At 44.1% G+C, this 21,002-nt stretch overlaps 1 protein-coding gene across 1 annotated transcript; it reads right to left on the reverse strand.

Moving 5' to 3' along the window:
- Positions 1-1,732: 1,732 nt before the first annotated feature.
- Positions 1,733-20,668, reverse strand: LOC119225690 (neuropilin and tolloid-like protein 2). The gene is made up of 10 exons (XM_037483737.2): positions 20,085-20,668; positions 16,723-16,779; positions 16,338-16,481; positions 13,880-14,128; positions 13,421-13,468; positions 12,776-12,903; positions 10,331-10,559; positions 4,421-4,534; positions 4,175-4,305; positions 1,733-3,604 (listed from the first exon to the last, which is right to left on the reverse strand). Exons 1-10 carry the CDS (start codon positions 20,092-20,094, stop codon positions 2,819-2,821), a joined length of 1,896 nt encoding a protein of 631 aa, XP_037339634.2. The 5' UTR covers positions 20,095-20,668; the 3' UTR covers positions 1,733-2,818.
- Between the last annotated feature and the right edge of the window lie 334 nt (positions 20,669-21,002).

The raw sequence follows: 21,002 nt of genomic DNA on the forward strand, positions 1-21,002 counted from the left end.
GCACAAAAAACTCCGGGAAAGAAGCTTAATTATTGTTGTACATTAATAAAACATGGATGATTGTGGAAGTAGAGTGAGAGTGTAAGGTAGAGCAATCAATTCTAGATTCAAGATTAGGAGCGTGCGTCAAGCTAAAGGAGCGAGCACCCAATACACCTTCAGCTTCGGATTGTAGCCATGTCCAATAATAACGGGGCTTTAACTCTTCTTTATGCCATCAGTGTTGTTTGTGTCTGTAAGATTCCGTAATAGACAGCTGACATTTATACATTAACAGACTGTATTGGACATGAACTAAGCGGAAGTTAAACGAGAGCGTACAGCCGGTCAGAATACGCCTCTTCTTCTAGTTTTGAATTAATTTAATGATGCTGAGATCCTTCGACAAGCTGTTAGGGGTGATTGGCGGAGTTTTGAAACCAGGAACGCGCTTGAAGAGGCACATGAGCCGCTGTAGTGTAGTGGAGGGGGGGGGGGCAGCGGCTTTAGCGGAGCGTGCACCGACAGAACATGCAGGAATAACCACAGTAGCGCCGAGTGCGGAAAGTGGTCTGTGGAAGGATCCTTTTTCTGAGCGGCACAAGCCGATCTCAATTGGGTATTAAGCGGCATTCAAAGTCCACGTAACGTTAATGTTGTCTGCCTCCGTCACACATTTGCAAACATATTGTTGAAAATGTTCAAAAATGCATCCCATATCCATTGCAGCGATTACGATTGTATAAGTGAGCACTACATCACTGCCATGTATGAAGAAATACATACAAGACTAATTATTAAAAGTTCGCTACAACCTGGATTTGAACCGTGTCGAGCAAAATAACATTATGCCACATAGCAGCTGTGTTACACACTACACCAACCAAGCTCATAGGATGTTCTGCTGATTTGTATACTTGTAATAAAGTTGTATATCGTCAGTGGCAAGCAAACGTTTTGGTTCAGGGTGAACATTATATGTTCTTTTATGTATTTCTTCATACGTTGCCACACTGATGGCATAAAGAAGAGTTAAAGCCCCGTTATTATTGGACATGGCTACAAACCGAAGCCGAATGTGTATTGGGTGCTCGCTCCTTTTGCTTGACGCACGCTCCTGATCTTGAATCTAGAATCGATTGCTCTACCTTAATGTCCCGGATATTGGTGTCTCACGGCTGAATTTTTTGGGCTGAATATCGTAACCATGATTCTTTTTGCGGCTGAATATTTTAACAGTGATTTTTGTTAGGTTGAATTTTTTGCAGTATTTTAATGTTGAAAAACATTCAGATACATAATTTCAATGCATAAATATTCAGTGCTAGAAATTCAATCACCTTTTTATTTCAACCCCTAATGACACAGATTTACTTCCATACGGGTGTAGCTTCTGAAGGTCACATATATTGATCTCTAGAACCTCGGAAAAAATGCATAGAATAATACTATAAACCGTGACTGGTGGGCAGTCAAGAGGATCTGCATAATGTTTAGGTATTTGGTTCAATATCCTTGAAGAAGAACGGTTCATATTGCAACAGCTGGAATGGATCTTCCTTACATTGTCAAAATCCCACCTTAAAGTACAATCAAGGTTTACACGATTCACCACATAAATCATACTTGAAGCATGTAAATAGGCTACTTGTTAAGTATCTGTGTGTCAGTGAGTCTTACCATGCTGCCACATCTCCAGCCTACGGGTGGGGCCATTTTCATATTTTCACAACAAATAAGCTCAAACAGGGAGGTGAGTAAACTCTCATTTAATTCAACAGAATGAAAACATACAACCAGTGGGTTAAAACCATAAATGAGTCCCCTTTAGGCTCTTCAGGGTAACATGTTGTGCTTGTCTTTACACACTGAGTTCATGGGGAAATGAAGGGGATACATGTTCTCCTGGTAAGGGTGGGGTTTGGGAGTGGGATTGTTTCTATTTTGTTTCGGTCAAGGTTTCAGAAGCAAACATTTCCTGTGCCAAACAATCACTCATAGCCTGAATGTCTACATGCTTTAAAGCTCAAAGAGCAGGAACTTTTTTTTCTTCAACTTCTTACCAAAATAAGACTCTAGGTCTCTTCATGTGCTCTTCCTGAGGAGATACTCAAGGGTACCCTCTGTGTACGTGGGAGGTAACCATAAAAATTACAGAATTATTATAGTAACATCACATCTTTAACATTGTCATCATATATCTGATCATCATCAACAACAGCAACCTCGAGACCATCACCATATGTCATCTTCATAAAATCGTCTGAGCAAAAAGATAAGAGTTAAAAGCCCAGCATCATCATGAGGATATATACTGGTTTTAATAGTACAGTACACCGACAAAAATAAAGACTCAAATTATTAGAAGACGCACTTTGTATCATATATCTGTGCATGTCCAGTGAATAAATGTAGAAAGTCAGTCATGGGCGTCTCTTCATCTTTTCTTCTGCTTGTTTCTGAGTGGTTACCCGACCTTCTTAGCCTTTCAAAAAGAGAGAAGCCAGGGTCAGCATGCGAGAACTTTATTCTTGTATGTGTCTTATGAAAAGAAGGTATTAGAAGATTGTAAGACTGGAGGAGTGCCAGATGTTGTCTTCCTCCCTTCGCCCTCCATCGTTCAGTGTCCTGAAGAACAGCGCAGCCTATGGCCTGTTTCATCCCATTTGTGATCCCTGATTCGTATAAGCCAATTTTCCAAGCTATCCAACCAGACTTTGGGTGCAACACTTTTAGCAAAGGCAGAAGAAGGAAAAGCGGAGTGATCATGACTGGGACGCTCCTATCTTTCCATGAGTGGAATATGAGCTCTTATTCTTTCCCCTTCTCTGTTCACCATCTAGAAGTCCATGGACATGGAGCGCTGCTGTGGGTCAACTATGATGGTGCTGTTACGCGCGCTGTTGCCACGGACACCAAGGGTTCCGCAGGCTCCTGCCATCCCGCCGCCGATTCCTCCGGTGATGCCACTAGGCCCCGCCATGCCCCCTCCTCCCAGCATACCCATTCCGCCCGACATGCCCCCTCCTCCCATGCCCCCTCCTCCCACCATACCCATTCCACCCGCCATGGCCACTCCTGCCGTTATCCCCACCCCTCCGCCGATCCCTCCTCCTCCAATCCCTGATGCTCCTCCTCCTCCCATTGCTCCGCCCATGGCGCCTCCTCCCATCCCTCCTCCACTGCGGCCGTAGATTTCGCACGGGATCTCCTCCGTGACGCGGTCCTCGATGACCTGCTGATCGCAGTCGTGAGTCTGTGAGTGCTGCTTGTAGCCGTAGCAGCTCTTCTTGTAGCTGGAGGTGGAGTTGAAAGTCTTCATGGGCGGCGGCTTGGAGAAGTCGTTGTGGTAGGACAGCTCCATGGAGCTCAGGGTGGTGCGGCTGTGCTTCATGCTGCCGCTGCCTGTGGCCACGGAGGCCTGCGAGCCACAGTGGTGCTCGTGGACGCAGCGGGACATGGTGGAGGAGCGCCGCAGCTTGTGGAAGCTGTCGAGCTCCTCGGACAGGTCAGCTAAATCTGACGATATCTCCTTGTCACGTAGGGAGAAGAGCTCGTAGTGGGGCGGATCGAAGACCTCCTGGAAGCCTGCCTTGTTGAAACCACCAGGCCGCCGAACCACAACCTTGAATGGACAAAAAAACACTTAGTTAAGAGGAAATATTAAGGCGGGGCTTAAAATACCTCTGCAAATCAAGAGGATATAAGAAATGTCAGAAACATCCCTAAAGTAAGTAAGAAATAATGCTTTGCGAACACCGTTCTCCTCGTTGCGAGTCCTTTGTTTTTTTGAAATACACAACACATAACTGCACATTATTTACACCCATCTAAAGCATCAGCAGCTTTGTGTCAAAAGTCTGATGTGCTTTTTCAATTCATAATTTTGCATAGTATTCAGCAGTCATAAATGGAGGAATCCATTACAGTGGAACATTCATTTAATTCCAGAAAAGCCTCAAAAGATCAGCGAGGAGAGTTAAAAGAAAGTTCTTTGGTTCTGTTTGGTTAAACCAAAACATAAAATCCATTTTAAAGTCATCATCTCCTGTGATATACTGTTTCATTTTTCATATGTTGTGATTTCTTTCCCTTCTCCCCATCCCCACACCTCGTCTAGAAACCCACCCCTACTTTCAATTATGTGTCTCTTTTCTCCTGCTTAACAAAAGGTCAACCACAAAGGATGAGCTACCTTTTTCCTCGGCTGCTTCATCTGGACCAGGATCGAGAGGATGAGAAGAATCAGAACTATTCCTGACGAGACACCAATAACGGTCCCGTGGGTTTTAGTGATCTGATGAAAAAGCCCCGCGGATCGCTTCTCTGGAGTCGGACGGGGTGAAAAAAGTAGAGGAAAGAATAGAAAAAGGTAAATAGAACTACAGTACCAACCCCGAAATCATAATTTACATAAAGTTGACAGAAAGAATGTGATCACCTTTGCAGTTGTTTTCATCCCACGGGTAGACACAGTTCTGAACTCCATTGCACACCAGGGAGTTGTTTATGCACATGTTGCTGTGGCAGAAGAATGAATTTCCTGAACAGGGGGCTGCCGGAAAAAATTAAAACATAAAGATAATGTTATTCCGAATGAATGAGAGAAAAGGGAAATGCAGCCGTCCAACAGTATAAAGGACGTGAAGCCCTTCTGACCATAGTACCAATAAAGAGAGAATAACCATAGGAGATTGATAGATTTGAAGTAGAAGTCTGTTGAAGTCTGTTGAGTCTATATATGTGGGGACAATGAAGGGAGGAGATGGCAGCTTCACTGCACTGCAGCCTTCACGTCAAGGAGTTTGAGAAATCGCAGATTAGGGGCCTGCAAAACTGGGCGTTGGCAGAGAGGAGAAGGTGAAAAGAATGGCAGGTGGCGGGTTGGTGGTAGAAATGGCTGCATGTGGTATAAGCGGCTGTGTGCCGTGAGACATCCCACATTAAAGTGACTGTTGGTGTGTGAAGGCTGCGATGGCAGAGACAGAGATGACTGGTAATTGATGCTGGCTGCTGGGCTCCGGAGATCGATGCACTGCCAGTCAGAAGGAAGCGCTGCAGGGCACAGGGGGAGATGCAGATGTCTGGATTTCGGTAAAGACAACGTGGGGCTGGAAAGGTGCGAAAGCTGTGGGATAATATGCCGCCGGCAATGTTCATTAGTTCTGAAGACGATTTTCATATACGTATCATCTACGAATATAAAGCTATATTTGTCCTGGAGACAATGTTCAGCCACTAGACTGGTGTGATGTCTTTCTTAAGCCCATTGCAACCATCTCCTAGTTGTGGTTGCTGACTGATGTATTTGGTGTACTCTGTAGAATCATACTTTCACCATGTGGGACTTAAGCAGTATATTATGATCAAATCCTTTTGCTATAATCAACAACATTAAAAATGTGAGTACATGTATTTTTACAGCACTCCCAAAAGTAAAAGACTGAAGAGTGATCAGTCTTTCAGGAATGACCACGTTAAAGTACAGTATATTATTATTATATATAGATAAATTGTAAACATACAGGAAGAACACACTTTTAGGAGATGGTGCCAGAACAGGCAGAAACTGAGCCACACAACCTCCACGGTACCAGAGATGTGGTGATCAGTGTCAAACAAGCACAACATCTGTACATCATATTCAACCCGTCTCTTATGGCTTGTTTACTCCTCCAAACTGTCCTCCACAAGCTCCTTCTGACTCAAATATTAGTCCTGATCACAGCTCGGAGGCCTCTGAGCCTCCACTTCCCTCCATAGCTCCTCGGCCTCAGGGTTAAATCATTTTGACAAAGGGGACACGTATGTATGCGTGCAAGGGTGTGTATAATATAGTGTGTGTGGGTGTTGTGACGGAGAGTCCACCTCATCTATCTGAGAGTGAGCCTGTAGATTGGGTCGCTCCCCTGACACTGGGCTCCCTTCCAAATCTATTATACGTGTCCCGCCTTCAAAATGTAGCATCTCACAGGGTGTCAACAACACTTCTCCCACTCACCCCTACCCTCCCTCAACCCACACACACACAAACCTCCCATCGGAACATATGCACACAGTGGGTGTGAGCAAGAATTCAATAAAGTCTCAATATGTCTGCTTTGCATGTCAGAGGGGGCTCTGTCTGGAGATTATAGCACATTAAGGTTGATGGAGTGCAGGAGGAAAAACTCCTCTCGTTCTCTCAGCGACAAAGACTAATGGTTCCCTCTGACCTCCAGGTCACTGACTAGGACCAAACAAAGTTTGTGAGTTATTCAGGAGACTTCAGGCTCCCCAGAGATGAACCGTAGGATTATAATTGTTGGAATGCATTGATGCATTCCAAGTATTGTTCTTCGAATCTTTATTCAACTTATTATTATTTTTATTATATTTCTTCCGCGCCCCCTTTCAACTGCTTCACACTCAGCTATTTAAACCGTTCGAATATTAAAATGTTCAGCTCATTCAGGAGAGGGGTGATATGACTTTTCAGCTTTCTAGCTCTTATAAGTTAATTAATATAAATTAAAATCAACCTTTTTAACATGGTTTCCAAAGGATTCAATTTTCAAATCCTCTCAAAACTTCTTCAACTTTCAACTTTTTCAGCTTCTCCAATCTTTCAGCTAGAGACACCATTTAAACTTTAAAATGTTGACACAAATCTTAACAATTTTATTAAATAGCTTTTTTGATATCTATTATACTTTTTTCATAATCACTAATTATGTTTCATTAGTTTTTGGTTACGTTTCTGAGTTTTAAATGAGTGTGTATTGGGTTTTCTTAGAGCGAGGCAGAGTGGGAGACGTGTCAGGATTCAGTAAAAAAAAAGGAACTTTTGCTTTCACAATATATTAACTTTTCAGGCTTAATTTCTAAAGAAAAACAATGCCGTGCTTGTGCTGGTCGGATTAATAGAGTATGGAGTATGTGAGGAGCCCGATAGTGAGACAAAGTCTGTCCCGAGCCCCATAAGCTTCAATTCAAATCTGCCGACATTTTTAAAAAAAACACACAGAAGGTACATGTTTTGTAAACTGCTAGTTGAGCAGTTTTAAAACACATAGAGACATGAAAACTACACTCATGCGTTCGGTAGAGTCTCACAAAATCTCATTATTTTTTGGCTACCTCAAATGGTTTTGCTCCAGAAAGCATTTGTTTGAGGTGTGGATTCTTTGTAAATCACTGTCAGTCTGCAGAGGTGGGACAAAGTCATTGTTATGCAAGTCACAAGTAAGTCTCAAGTTGTTGCCCTCGAGTCCCGAGTCAAGTCGAGTCAAAGATGAGGCAAGTCCCAAGTCGAGTCAAAAGTCAAAGCCAACAAGTCTCAAGTCGAGTCCAAAGTCTTACCATTTAAATTTCGAGTCATTTCAAGTCCTCTTATTATAGTGGGGACGGGGAACCCTGGGTGATGGTGCGCTGCCTCACAGACCTAGACTACGTAGGGATGGGTAATGGTGGATCGACTGTGACTGTGTTATAGTACTGTAACGCTCACCCCAATGCTGCAGCGTAAATAAGGAGGCGATGACTGGCTTGCAACTCCGGTGCATTTATTTATATATAACAACTCAACTTCGGTCACTGTTGGCCGTCACCACGCCGAACGAACACTTCCGCATACACGGCCCCCCAAAACTCGGGTTCTCTCGCGTAACTACAGCTGGTAACAGTGCATAACGTGAACACATGCAACATCTGCATAACCGATTAACTAATAACATTAACTCAGCTCATTACAGGACTTTAAAACGGAAGGTTGACATAATGTTGGCGAGGATTTTCATCGGAGTATGAATCCGGGTTCAAAAATCCCGATTTTTGTAACCATGAACGAGCTGTCTCGTTGATACGGTAAAATGGACTGCAGTGATTTGATGTTGTGCAGGCAGCGCTCTCTGCATACAGGTGGCGCACATTTTTTTGACAGATGCAGATAAACAGAGCGGCGCGGCCGTGTGAAAATGTTTTCCCCCAGTTTTCATGAGAAGTAGCAAGTCTTCTCGAGTCAAAAGGCTCGAGTCCAAGTGAAGTCACGAGTCATCGATGTTAAAGTCTAAGTCGAGTTGCAGGTCTTTGTACGTTTTGTTGAGTCGAGTCTCAAGTCATCAAATTCATGACTCGAGTCTGACTCGAGTCCAAGTCACATGACTCGAGTCCACACCTCTGTCAGTCTGTGCCCCTGAGAGCTCAAACGACCAGCTGGTTCGTTTGTGAGCGCTAGCTAAGTGTTCGATGGCCATAAAGACTGTAGCTCAGGAGTCATCCACTGTGCAGGGACGTGTAGGTTTAACCGTGTTTAGCTAACGGTACATGGACGTGCGTGTTGTGAGTTGGGATGGAGACCCGGGATGAGCAGACCGTAAGTAATGTGGAGGCAGGACGGTTAGATATTTGGGACATGGGATAAGTGCTAGCTAGCTAAATTGCTAACGAGGCTACTCCCCGTCTGCTGGAGACTTAAACCGGGGGCGTGATGTTGTTCCTTCTGTGTTGTCATTAAGCTGCAGGCACGTGAGTTTATATTCTTATTTTCAGCACGAAGCTCTCAGTAAATTTCTACACCATTTGCAAACTTTTGAGGCACTCACCAACCATGCAAAATGTTTTTTATATTTTATCTTGACCTGTTGGCAGGATCTTCTCCTGTCGTGTTTGTTCTGTGCAAATGGGCAGCTTTTATTATTTCTGTGTTTTCAAATTCATAGAAGCTTCTCCCATTTCTGTTTTTTGCAATTCTTTCAAGTTGATTTCAGCTTTTCTCATTTCTGTATTTTCAGCAATTTTTAAATGTATTTCAGCTTTTTCTATTCTTTCAGCAATGTTTAGAATAATTTCAGCTTGTTTCATTTCTGTACTTTAAGCAACTTTTTGAAATTACCGTGTTTTCGCGACTATAAGGCGCACTGGATTATAAGGCGCACCTTCAATGAATCCCCTTGTGGTGGCGGGCGTGGTTTCGGCTCGGCTGGAGGGGGGAGAGAGGGGGAGTGGCTCGGGGAACAGTGCCAGGTGGAAACAATAATAACCAGCTGGCGGCGTTTGTGTGTGTGTGTGTGCTCTCCCCTACTTAAGCAGTAAGGCGGGGGCGAGCGAGGGGAGAGGAACGACGAGCGAGCCGGACGCCGGCACAGTTTCTCTGAGATCAAAATAACAAAAACCCATTGTGTTACACGATCCTGGCATCAAGTCCATTTGTCCGGAGCCCGAACGACCCACACCCCGTACACCCCTATTTTCCTATATAGGGCGCACCGGATTATAAGGCGCATAGAATAGAAGATACTGCAGTAAAACGTTTGACTGGGGTTGCGTTATGCATCCACTAGATCGGGCTGTGCTAAATCAAACTTTATTAAGCGTTCTGAAAACTCTTCACTTATACGCCTTATAGTCGCGAAAACACAGTAATTTCAGCTTTCTGCATTCCAACGCATTTTCAGCAGGAAATGCATTTTCTACTTAAATAAGGGATCCAAATGCTCTTAAGGACCCAACCCGTGCTGAACATAGAAGGCTATTCAATTGTGACTTTGATGGTTATGGTTTGGCTGATGAAAACAACATTAGCATTCGTCCAGGGTTTGGCAAGTGTGCAGGAGAATGTGACAATTAATATCTCAGACTATTCAGGCATTTAATTAAATAAACATTACGGTGTGCTAACAGAAAAACGGTTTCCTGCACAGCAATTCCTCCCACTTTATATGTGAAACATTTACCAGCATCTGCCAGAAAGTTTCTTGTCCTTCAAAAATCATGGAGCATAATGTATAATTACTTTCAGTAGATCCACTAACCCTTCTTCTTTACTTTCACCCAAATAGATGTATTCCCATTTTTCTCTCGTACGTAGCGATAATAAGTACAGTATCGTGCTCCGACCTGCATGTTGAAAATGATTTAATGCTTTGAGTAATTTAAAAATTCTGGAGTAAATAATTGGTTTTCTCATATCTGCGCTCTAAACTTGGCCCACTGTAATTAGCTTTATGTGCTGAAACGACACCTGACACGCCGTGTCTGTTAGTGACAACTGACGCGGACGGAATGCAGGGCCTCTGAAATCAGCTGTTCTTGGGTCTGTTTTCTGCCTGGGTGAATACACGAGTGTGATGATGAGCTGTTTCTATTCTTCTATGCACAACTCAGACCAATCTGCAACACGGACATATAATCAGGTCCACCTCTATGTCAAATTTCAAATGAGATACAGGCCAAACAGATAAACAAAGAGTTTAAAATCAATCAGTTTAGCAACGAATAACCACCCAGGATATGTAGCTCTCTGCATGACACAATTCAACATGGCACTAGATGGGCGAGCAGGGTCCCGCTATGTGGTCGAGAAGGTACTCACGGTCAACAAATGAGGTGAAGAGCATGCGGAATCGGCCCAGGCGGCTCTTCTCATCGGCCCACATTCGCACGACTCCCACGCCGCTGTTCAGCATCACGTCATTGGCCACGGTGCTACAGAACTTGGCCTTGAGGTTCTCGATGGAGCTGCTGCCATCGTACACGGCCACAAAGTTCTTCTGGCACTCGTTAGAGTGTTCCATCTGGTACTCCATGAAGCGCAGGTAGATCTGCAGAGAGACAGGAGATGCAAATCAACGTGGCCAGCAAATGCTGACCACGGCCAGCAGCTGGACTCAAATGGAAATATGACATTACAGTAAATCAATAAAGCAAAGATTCAGACACAGATGATGAGAGAATGAAAGATAAAAGCAGAAGCCTCTTACCAAAACAAGCTGAGATAAAAGCAGGACGAACATCTTAGAAGATGCATTTATGGACATTAGAATCAAATCAATCTAATCCAAGCTGTAATGGAAGCACACACCATTCATGGTCTAATAACTTCTATATTACGGTCATTGTGACGGTGCTGCTGTGCGCTCAGCCTCCTTTCTTCTCTGAGATGTGTCTCAATTCATAGAATGCCCCCCGGGACTGAGGCAAGTGAGCCGAACCTGCAGCTGCTCAAACCATTACAGAGTCTGTAAAACCATCTTCATGAAGTCAGAACTACTTTCTAATGTGATACTCTACTAAATTAGGACTGGATAGCACGTTCAAAAGGGGACGGGCTCGTCTGACTGGAATGTGTTGTTGATTCTGTATTACAAATGTGCTCTATGTGATGCGGCGTGTCTAACAGGCTTAATAAGGCCATCTACAGAGCCTGTGGTTCGCACTTGTCCAAACACCTGCCTGCTGTTGGTTAGCCTGAACCCATTGCGGTGTTGCACTTGAACCTGCAAAGTAATTAGAAAATAATGTCTCTAAATTGTCTGAATAAGTCAGCAGTAATTATATGATGAGATCTTGGCCCTGGGGGGGGCTCAAATGAAACTTCAGCACATTTAGCACGCGGCCTCCTGTACCCACGCAGCCGTTAAGGAGCTGCTCTAACACTGTTGCTGAGTGTGCTGCTCGGGTCCTTCTGCTCCGTTGAGCTAACATCCGAATAGGCAACTGCTGCTAAATTCGGATCCCCTTCACTGCTGCCTCACACGGCACACGCAGCACCAGTGGAGCGGCGGTGGGACCAGTCGTGAGTGTGTGAGGGGGGCTTCAGGTAGCGCGTGTGTGGGTGACTCATGCTTCAGCGTTTACATGTGCATCTCTGTATTACATATGGGTGGAAGGCGTGGATGGTCTCATTAGATGGGGATGAATTTGCATGTGGAAGTGTGTTGGTATATTGTTGTGGCGAGGGAGTAGTATAGGAGCGTGCTGATGACTCATTTAGTCATGAGGGGGAAGCAGAGCAGCAGTGAATCAAAGCTAGGCAGGTTATGGTTGTAATTTCAATAAACAGCTCATAAATCTGGGCGTTCACTCTTGGCTTAAATATGTGCTTATGGATCTCCAGGGCCACGATTCCTCAATACAATCTTCCTGCTTCTTTCCCCATGATGCCTCTGTGTATTTGCACCGTTCGTTCCTATTATGTATTACAATTACAATACAGACATGGCCACTGTGATGCTTTGTTCTCTGTGACTAGAGAACATAACTTTATGCGCTATACATTCTTACAGAATATGTTCTAGTAAGAATGCAAATTCTCGGTTGAAACACGTGCTGCAAAATGAAAAGGAATGATAATGTTAAGATGGAGAACACTGTCAAGGTGAAATGCTGCAGAGTAACATACAGATAGTACTCTAGGGGATTTTCACCAGTCAGACAATTCTTCGCTGTTCTTTAGAGCATCTCCCCAATTCACACTGCAGGGCTCAATGGTTATAATTACTCCTCATCGGATTTCTTATTTTTGATGAATATTCATATCCGAGATAGAGTGCGCGTGTCACCAGCGAGATGACATATTTTGTATCACTTGTAATGTGACCCAGCTTAGAGTTGAACAAAAAGCCACTCCATGTAGTTTTTCACCATGATTATTGTAATCATAGATTATAATAATTAGAAAACCTCAGCAATTCGACCAAAATAAACATTCAGCTTTGGAATGCACTCAGGGATGTGCAACACCACATTTCAGTGTGCATAAGGGTAGAAAATAAGTTGCTGATGATTCAGATGTAAAACGTTTTGTGGCAGTACATTGGCCTTGAGTATAGTTTATTGTGACTGTTTAAATATGTACTATCATAACTGCTTTAAGTATATTAAGACGTGCATTTGTCAACTACTTTGAATGGAAGTCCTCCAAACAGAGGCATAGACCAGACCGTGGATCGTAGCTATTTCAAAAGGGATCGCTTTCAAACATGGATTGAATGACGGGACGGAAGCAACACGACTAATATTGTCCTTTTGTACTGACCTTGGAATGAGGAGGAGCCCTGATGGTCCAGATACAGTCCAGAGCATCACCAGGCTTCACTTTCTCCTCCTCCTCCACCTGACTGGAGCGAATAATCCCATCCGATCCCCCGATTTCAAACTGACAGTCTGTACAGAGATGGAGGAAATGTGGATGAGAGAAGAAAAGAGGTAAAGAAAAAGAGAGAGAGGTGGAGGACAGGGAAAGGTATCACAAGGAAGTACACGAGAGAAGTAAGAAACGGAAGAAATAGGAGAAAGCAAGGAGGAAAATGAAAAGGAGAGACAACGGAGATAGTCAAAGGATTTTATTCAAAGGAGTAAAAGATTTAAGGTGGAATAGAAGTGAGCACAGCGGATTAGGACAAAGGACAACAAGAGCACAGAAGAACAAAGACAGAACGACCGGCAGGGAAGATCAGGATGAAAGGGGTGTGTGTTCCTTCAGGTGTTTCAGTTTCTGCATGTGTGTGTGTGTGTGTGTATGCGCCTCCTCTCACTTCATGTACATTGTGTGCTTGTCGAGCTACATTTGCAGGTTCAGCATTCATGTCAGAGGCAGAGATCGCCTCCGGTAAGCTTCTGTGCCAAGAGGGGCTCTTCACACAGGATCGAACACAAATCGGCCAAATACTGAAGAGCTTACCTGGGATGGGATTGAGCAGTCCGCCCACGTGCAGATGGAAATCAGGGTCTGAAATGATAAGATTCGGAAGGCACATTACTCTTGATCCACACGGCAGAAATGGATAAGCAGGAAACACAAGATAAGATCCCATTAAGCTCGGCCAGATGAAGCAGAGAGGGGTCTCTCTGAAGCTAATATCTGTCGCCTGATGGCAGACACTGATTATTTTCGGCATATTGGGTTGGGATTCAGGAGGTTCTGATGTCCGCCGCAGAGCAAGACAAGGACAGGAAAGAAGGCCATGCTCTTTCTGGAGGTAGGCGGATTCTCCACTATATTCTAAAAAGAAATGAACCAGATTCCGTTATTTACGTATTTAACCCCAAACCGTTGATGTTTTCTGAAATAAGATTAAAGAATTTAAGATTGCACTGTGGAAGTATAGAAACTGCCATTAAACAATTTTGGTGTCCCTACCTGCAATGAAGGTGTACTTGATGCGGAAGCCAAGGCCTTCAAGCTCCTCGTCGCTGGTAAACTTGATCCACATGAAACGTCCCGTCGACGTAACCAGGCCCGGGTTCTTTCCCCCGCAGAAGCGATCAATGAGGGGCGAGAACCCAAACGGCCCGTCACGGATTTCAATGTGGTCGAAGCGGCACTCGAATGATGGCTCGATGTTGTAATTCTTATCAAACGCTAGCTGAATCCTTTGTCTAGGAAGAGCTTTGCAGGACAAGAGAGTGGGGAGAGAAAGGGAACAAAAGGGATGAATCCACAACAGGAATAAAATTAAATCTAGCTTTTGTGGGACAAAGAAAAATCTGGATGGTATTTTAATGCATAAAGTAGATTCAAATAGGAGTTAATCTGGATTTTGAAGTTGAGCAGCTGGTAACCTTCTAACCCTTCTGCTTTCAGTGTGGAAAGAAAACTTTTTAGAAGAATCAGAAGCCCCTTTTCAAACATGGAATACAACACTGATCTTATCTGTTCAAATGATGTCTTTTTGTCATTAAGACGGCTGACTTACAGCTAACAGTTCCCTACTGCGTTAATCAGGCTTATGCTGGAAAGAGAAACGCATTCATCATGGAAAATGTTGGTGCCCTGGTGCTCAAGAGGAAGCACGCACAGCTGAAGAACAATACTGAGCTAATAATTATTAACACAAAGGAAGGAGGGAGTTTGTCCTGCATCAATGCTTCTTGCCATCGAAGGGACTAAGGAACATTAGAGCACAGGGGACACATGACCCACTTCACATGTTACCTTCCAGGTAAGATTCGCAAGAGGCCCCCAGTAGATGCAGATGTTTGCCCTAATTAGATGTGTCTATACATTTCTTTGGGATTTACAAATGTGTTTGACAGCATTATCAGCACATCCCTGCATCTATTCACTTTACATGCAAGACACACGGGAGAACAGAACAAGATAAACACTATCATCTTCTTCTGTATTAAAGACACAACGGTGCATATCACCACATGCATAGACGCATATATAAGTACCCAAATGTACACAAGCCAAGACACAGTCTGACATGTCAGCACTACTATCTCTGAGTAAGTGAATCCAGAACCCTGCAACCACCGCAGGAGCAGCAGTTCACAAGTTCACCTGTTTTTCAAATCTATTGTGTTCTATTGAGCTCTTTAATACCAGCAGCCCCATGCACAGAAGAGGTATTTAACCAGGGCAATTCATGCCTGTCTTGGGGGATGAATGCTACTTAGTAAAGATGCTGAGGGGGTGGGGCTCTGAATCATCTCTGGCACGGAGAAGCTCAACATACAGCAGCACATGTGTAGGCTCCAGCGTGCCACTGGATTTTTGTTTCCCCGTTCTTGTCTTTGAATTTGAGCCAGAGTGTTTTACCTTTCTGCTTGAGCGAGCAGCTCGTACGTCTGCACTTCCTGCTATCAGTGTACTCATTCCCTGATGCACTGAGTCTCATTCTGTAGATAACTTTCTATCTCCCTCACACACACACCCACACACACAAGACACAGCTTTGAAATCACTAAATCTATTGAGCTGATGAGCAGGGGCACGTGAAACGCCCAATGAGTTTCACTAAACCACTAATTATGACTAAAAAGCTGTTTGATTAGCGCTCGTGCCAAAACGTGAGCATCTTTCTGTGTGTATGAAATATAAAAGGCTGAACACTGGAGCTTGGATATACCATTCAGAACAGATAATGGCAAATGATAGGTTCCATCTGTCGCCTCGCAGACCCACATGGAATGGAGTCCCAGCTTATCCATCAGCAAACCGGCTGGGATGGATTTGTCCACAGGGGGAGCCCTTGAGCCATGTGTGAAATCTCTCATCAACACCAGTAGGCCAGAAGTGCACACATCTCATCAAGGTGGTGTACTTTAACTTCATGGACAGTTCATCACGACCTCATCTCATGCCACCAGATTACTGATGGATGTGATATTTCTGACAAGGACGCCGACAATTCAGCTTCACGCAGCCAAAGCCCACTGCGTTGCAGCAGCTGTTCATCTGCTTCATGTTTCATTCATTTTCAATAGCTGGGGCTGCTTGCACAGCCTGCCAATAGAAATAAACGCAGCACTGCAGTGATTAGGTCAAAAGTCAGGCCCTACCAACAATGCGCCACTTTTCATCATTTTCAAAGGGTTATATCTGTAGGGGGAAACAAACACAGCGTGTCTCATTCGAAAAAATGTCACGCTGATCGCCCGCCAGCGAAGGAACAGAAAATCAGAGAGGGGCAAGGTTATCTAAAACAATGTCACTCAGGCTAATGACACTTACTGAAGGAGGCAATAAGCAGAAAGGCGGGAAACTGTGTCAGCTTGTTCGGAGGAAAGCGGCTATCGAGCAGAAGACGAAGTGCCCAAATGAATTGAATGAAATGCTTTACCTCCCAAATGAAAAAGGAGCAATGCTTTACCTTCCAGGATATAAACACACTCCTTGTTGGGCGGGTAGGTGGTGGGGTAGTTGGGCGAAGTGAACACCCCGCCGTTGATGTTGCGGACCCACGTGCCACAGTCGTTCTGGCTGGGGCTCTGGCCGCCATGTTCGCCCGGGGAGTCTTGAAGCGAAGCGGCAGAGAACAAACGGACAGATGGGTTATTGAGTCGGGGGATCAATGAGAGAACGAATGGAAGGCAGGGAGAGTGGAGGGGGGTGGGGGCGGGGAAGGGGGGGGGGTTGGCGGGCACCAGAGACAAAAAGGGAATAAAGTGAGAATTAAGTCCTATGATTCAAGTAGAGATAATGCCGCGGGTGGGACAACACTAATGGAATGGAAGAGCATTTGAGCTGTGGCTTACCTTTAGTTCTCTGCGCCAGAGCAAAAGCCTCTTCCATCACAAAGAAGAATATCCACGCTGCGAGACAGAGATTCAACACATTAGTCACACGTGACGCAATTCTGCATTTTTATCCTTGTGTTTTCAGAAATCAAAAGCATGGGAATCCATTACACAGCCAAAAGATATGTGTGCCATTGGCTGCAAGTAACATATAGCTATATAATATAATAGTATGTATTAATATTAGTGAATCCTTGGTTGAATTAGTGCATTTGAAAATGTATTTCTCAGGAAGAGAGACGATGAGGTAAAGGTTAAATAGGATTGACGATAATTCATACAAGTCTTATAATGTTTTCTGTAACATGTAGCTGCTGGGAAACTACAGGGGCACTTGAAATAGTAACAGCTTTCAGTGTGAGTAAATGTAGAAATAGTACTACTGCTTCTAGTGGATATAGCAGGATTAAGCACTGAACGTAATATACCAGCAGCTGTGCAGATGGAATTGGCTCTCCGTAATAACAGTATAGCAGAGTGGCAAAGAGTAGTTCATTAAATAGTAGTAGTTTTTAATGAACTACTTTGTTGTGTTATGCGTTCATATATATGTATACATATATATAGTTATATTGGATAGTTGTTAAGTTTGTATAAATTCATTCTACTTTTTATGTTTCTTGTTTATTTGTGCAGAGAACAAAGTGAAAACCAGAGTCAAATTCCATGTGTGCGTACGCATATGTGGCCAGCAAAGCCAATTCTGATTCTGACCGTCACCTCTCATCCAAACCACGAGACCCCCACCTGCTAATCTGCAGTCTCCAGGCACCAGTAACAGGACGCATTAGCAGAAAAAACAGGATTATAGGCTCCAAAGCTTACAGCAGCGACGAGGAGTCATTTGGGCAGAGCATGCATGGCTACAGACAATAGGTGAAATATGTTTTACTCCAATGGTATCTCTCGGTACGGCTCCCTGACACTGTCTCGCTCTGATAAGACACCGTAGACCCCATCCCCTCTGACTTCATAATAGGTTGGCCCGCTCACATCGAATTAGAGAACGAGCGTGAGCCGGGCACGTTGCATAATGGCACCCAGGAAGGAGGGATGAAAAAGGAAGAGATGGAGAGAGAGAGAGAGAGAAAGAAGGAGATGTAGAAGGAAGGAGAGAGAGAGAGAGAGAGATAGGGTGGGGGGGTGGGGGGGTCTAATGAAGAAGAATGCATGGTTAACACAAGCATAGAGCACAATCGCACCAATGAACAGACATGTTTCGAAAGGACTCGTTTTGGAATGCACACGACCCCCCCAGGCTCCGGGTTCCTCATCACTTGCCTCTCTCCATTATCGCGCAATAAAGTGGAGGGGGAAGGATGAACTACCACAAGCATATTCAGAGAACAGAACGCCCAAACTAACCCAACACCAAGTAGGTGCTGTAGGCTCTCTTGCTTTTATGTTTGTTTTTACATATTAAGCGAGGCCTGGGATTTCGTCTTAAACGAGAAACAAGCAACGCTTCTTTTACCTCGAAGAGTTATAAACCGAGTAAGAGCTGCCTTGAGCTGCCGTAGAAGAAATGTGTACCAAGCATATTCATGTTTTATCCACTTATCAGGCAGAAGTTGCATAATTTATGCAAGCATTTGTATCATCTTTTGTAATATAAATAAATCACAAGATAAATAGGATAACAGCTCGTAGATATTTTAAAAAGTGGTGATGATTTTATATATATATATATATAAAAATAATATAAATATATATATATAAAGAGAGAGAGAGGCCCTCCCTGGTTCAACATTCTACATGCACTGTGGGGTCGTTCATGTGCATGTTAGATTCCTTCAAAGAAATACTCCCGACATTTAAATGCTTTGTCACATCCTACTGAAAGCAGCTTCATCTGACCTGTGTTCGTTTTACAGAAGGAGGGGAAAACACTGCCCCGGGTTCAACCCCACGATTCTAGGTCACGTCGTTTCATTTTTACATCACTTCTCACTTCCTCTTACGAGCCAAATTGAGGCCGTAATATATTTTCCCTCCCTTGAAGCACAGCCTTCTGTAAAGAGGGGTTGGAAAGGTTAGCTGATAGTGTGGAGGTTTGCTTTATCTTATCTGCTTGAAGTAAATAGGAAGCTAAATTACAAGGACTAAGTTAAGGCTAGATTTACAGGACCGTAAAATAACCACTTAATGAGGCAATCACAGAATAGGTCCAATGTTACAATGGTACAGGTACTGATAAAACTTTGTAACTGTATTTTAAGTCCATAGAAATATTACTTTATTTTCTTATTTTCTTTGGGAGTCACAGCTAAAACGAAAAATATGGTTTAAGGCTACAAATGTGGTCACTTCAGAGCTAATTAGGCTGGAGAGGCCAAACTCTATCTATATCGATATCTATATATATATATATATATAGATATCTATATATTCATAGTTAGACCCACAAAGACCCACAAACACACACTTTGCAAATAACCTCATCAGGTTTAAGTTCCCAGCTCTAGCTGCAGCATTAAACTGTCCGCAGCAGGCACCCTGCCGCCTCACCGGGGCACCCAGAGGTGTTGGCAGGAGCGGGAGCAGCGTGCAGCTGCGAGTAGTTGGAAGTGAAGCTGCTGTTCATTGATTAATAATGATATTTTATATACAGCTGTTTGCAACCAAAAAGCTGCGGCTACTAGCAGGGACACGATGTGTTTGTCAGTGAGGTGAATGGAAACACTTAATGGTGCCCAGCGGACTCCACATAATACCTGACCTTTGCTTGTCCGTTTATATCAGGAATCACCAATAATCAGATGGCACCCACTGGGAGGGACACAGACACATCTCACAGGGGCCACTGTCCCGGTCCCCTTTTTACATTCACCCTCAAATGACTCAACGTACAGGACCAGGAATGATGGAGACTTTCTTTTTTTACATTTGACTAACTTACATGCTCCAAACTAGCGTGCAACCTGAGGGGCCATCAGGTCTTTACTTAAGTTTATTTCCGCACTGATTAAACCAACCAAAACCTGAATACATGCGGTCGAGCCGTAATGGGGCTTGTGCTGAAAACTGGGAGCGGACCAGAGGAAGCTGGAACTAGAATTTTCTTTCGGTGGTTAGTGGCGATGTCAATCATGCAGGAATAGTCTGTTTGCATTTATCCGTTTATTAATTAGCCTTTTCGAAGAAATGCATAAGAAATTATGCGTAAATCTGAATCTATTTTGAAGCTGATCCACAGGGAGCATTTTTATAATATCAAAAAAAGATAAAGATTAAGATATATTCAATCCAAGCTGCCGATTCTTTCTGCCCAGCTCAGCGGACCCTGACGCACATCGCGGATCCACTCGTGTCCAACTCACCTCTGTGCATTTCCTCTCAGGATGTGATTCCGACCAAACAACTGCTTCTTTTTTGTTTCAAACTAAAAACGCCTTCATTTTCTGTCCATTTTAAGGTCCACTCGGCACCTCACGAAATCCAACTTTTCTCAGACAGTCGTAAATCCATTGCGCAGAGAGCCGCGCTCCAAGGAGGTGAAGCGGCGCCGGGCTCCTCTTCGTCCGGCTGGAGGATGAACGCTTGCTGCGAGCCGCTTAGCCGGCCATCACCCAGCACCCGGCTTCTTCCAGCGGGACCCCGGCGGACATGGCATGTGGAGGACGCACTGAGCCGATGCGCTCTAGGAGACGTAGGTAGCCAAAAGACGCATATGGATGGATGGTGCGCGGGAAGAGACAGAGAGGATGAGAGTAGACCGCGCGCACGCGAGAGAGAGGGAGAGATATATATATATATATATATATATATATATATATATATATATATATGTAGGAAGACGGAGAAGAAGAAGAGGAGGTGGAGGAGGAGGAGAGTCCGCGTCTGAACGAAGAAACGCTCCTGAGCGAGCCTCGTTTAACCCGTGCGCGCTGCTTATGAGTGGCTTGTCACGAGCATGTAGTCAACGCGCGCGCGGTGAAGACATTCGGCTTCCGGTTGTTTCTTTCAAAGTAGTGAATTCAAAGAGGAAATGCAAGCACTCAAATACATGTGACAACGTACGTAGAGGTAAAGTTAACATAATGGAGAACGAACAGGTAGATGAAGACAAGAAGGGAAACGCTGCACAATTCGGATTTCATTCCAACAAAACTAAACACACTACATCTCTTATTGTGTCCTTGAATCCACTGTAAGAAGCCAACAGGCTGGATTCTTTGCGGTAAAAAGTAGCAACTATAAAAGGTAAAAATGTATCAATATACGAACACTGCTTCCCT

The sequence above is a fragment of the Pungitius pungitius genome, chromosome 4, assembly GCF_949316345.1.
Source record: "Pungitius pungitius chromosome 4, fPunPun2.1, whole genome shotgun sequence".
Taxonomy (NCBI): domain Eukaryota; kingdom Metazoa; phylum Chordata; class Actinopteri; order Perciformes; family Gasterosteidae; genus Pungitius; species Pungitius pungitius.

What these genes read in the sequence shown, in the direction of transcription:
- LOC119225690 (XM_037483737.2), bottom strand. An exon ending in TCTGGCGCAGAGAACTAAAG is followed by an intron (nt 16,482 to 16,722) that starts GTAAGCCACAGC and finishes CTTCGCTTCAAG; the next exon opens with ACTCCCCGGGCGAACATGGC. An exon ending in CTTCACCTCATTTGTTGACC is followed by an intron (nt 4,535 to 10,330) that starts GTGAGTACCTTC and finishes TTTTTCCGGCAG; the next exon opens with CCCCCTGTTCAGGAAATTCA.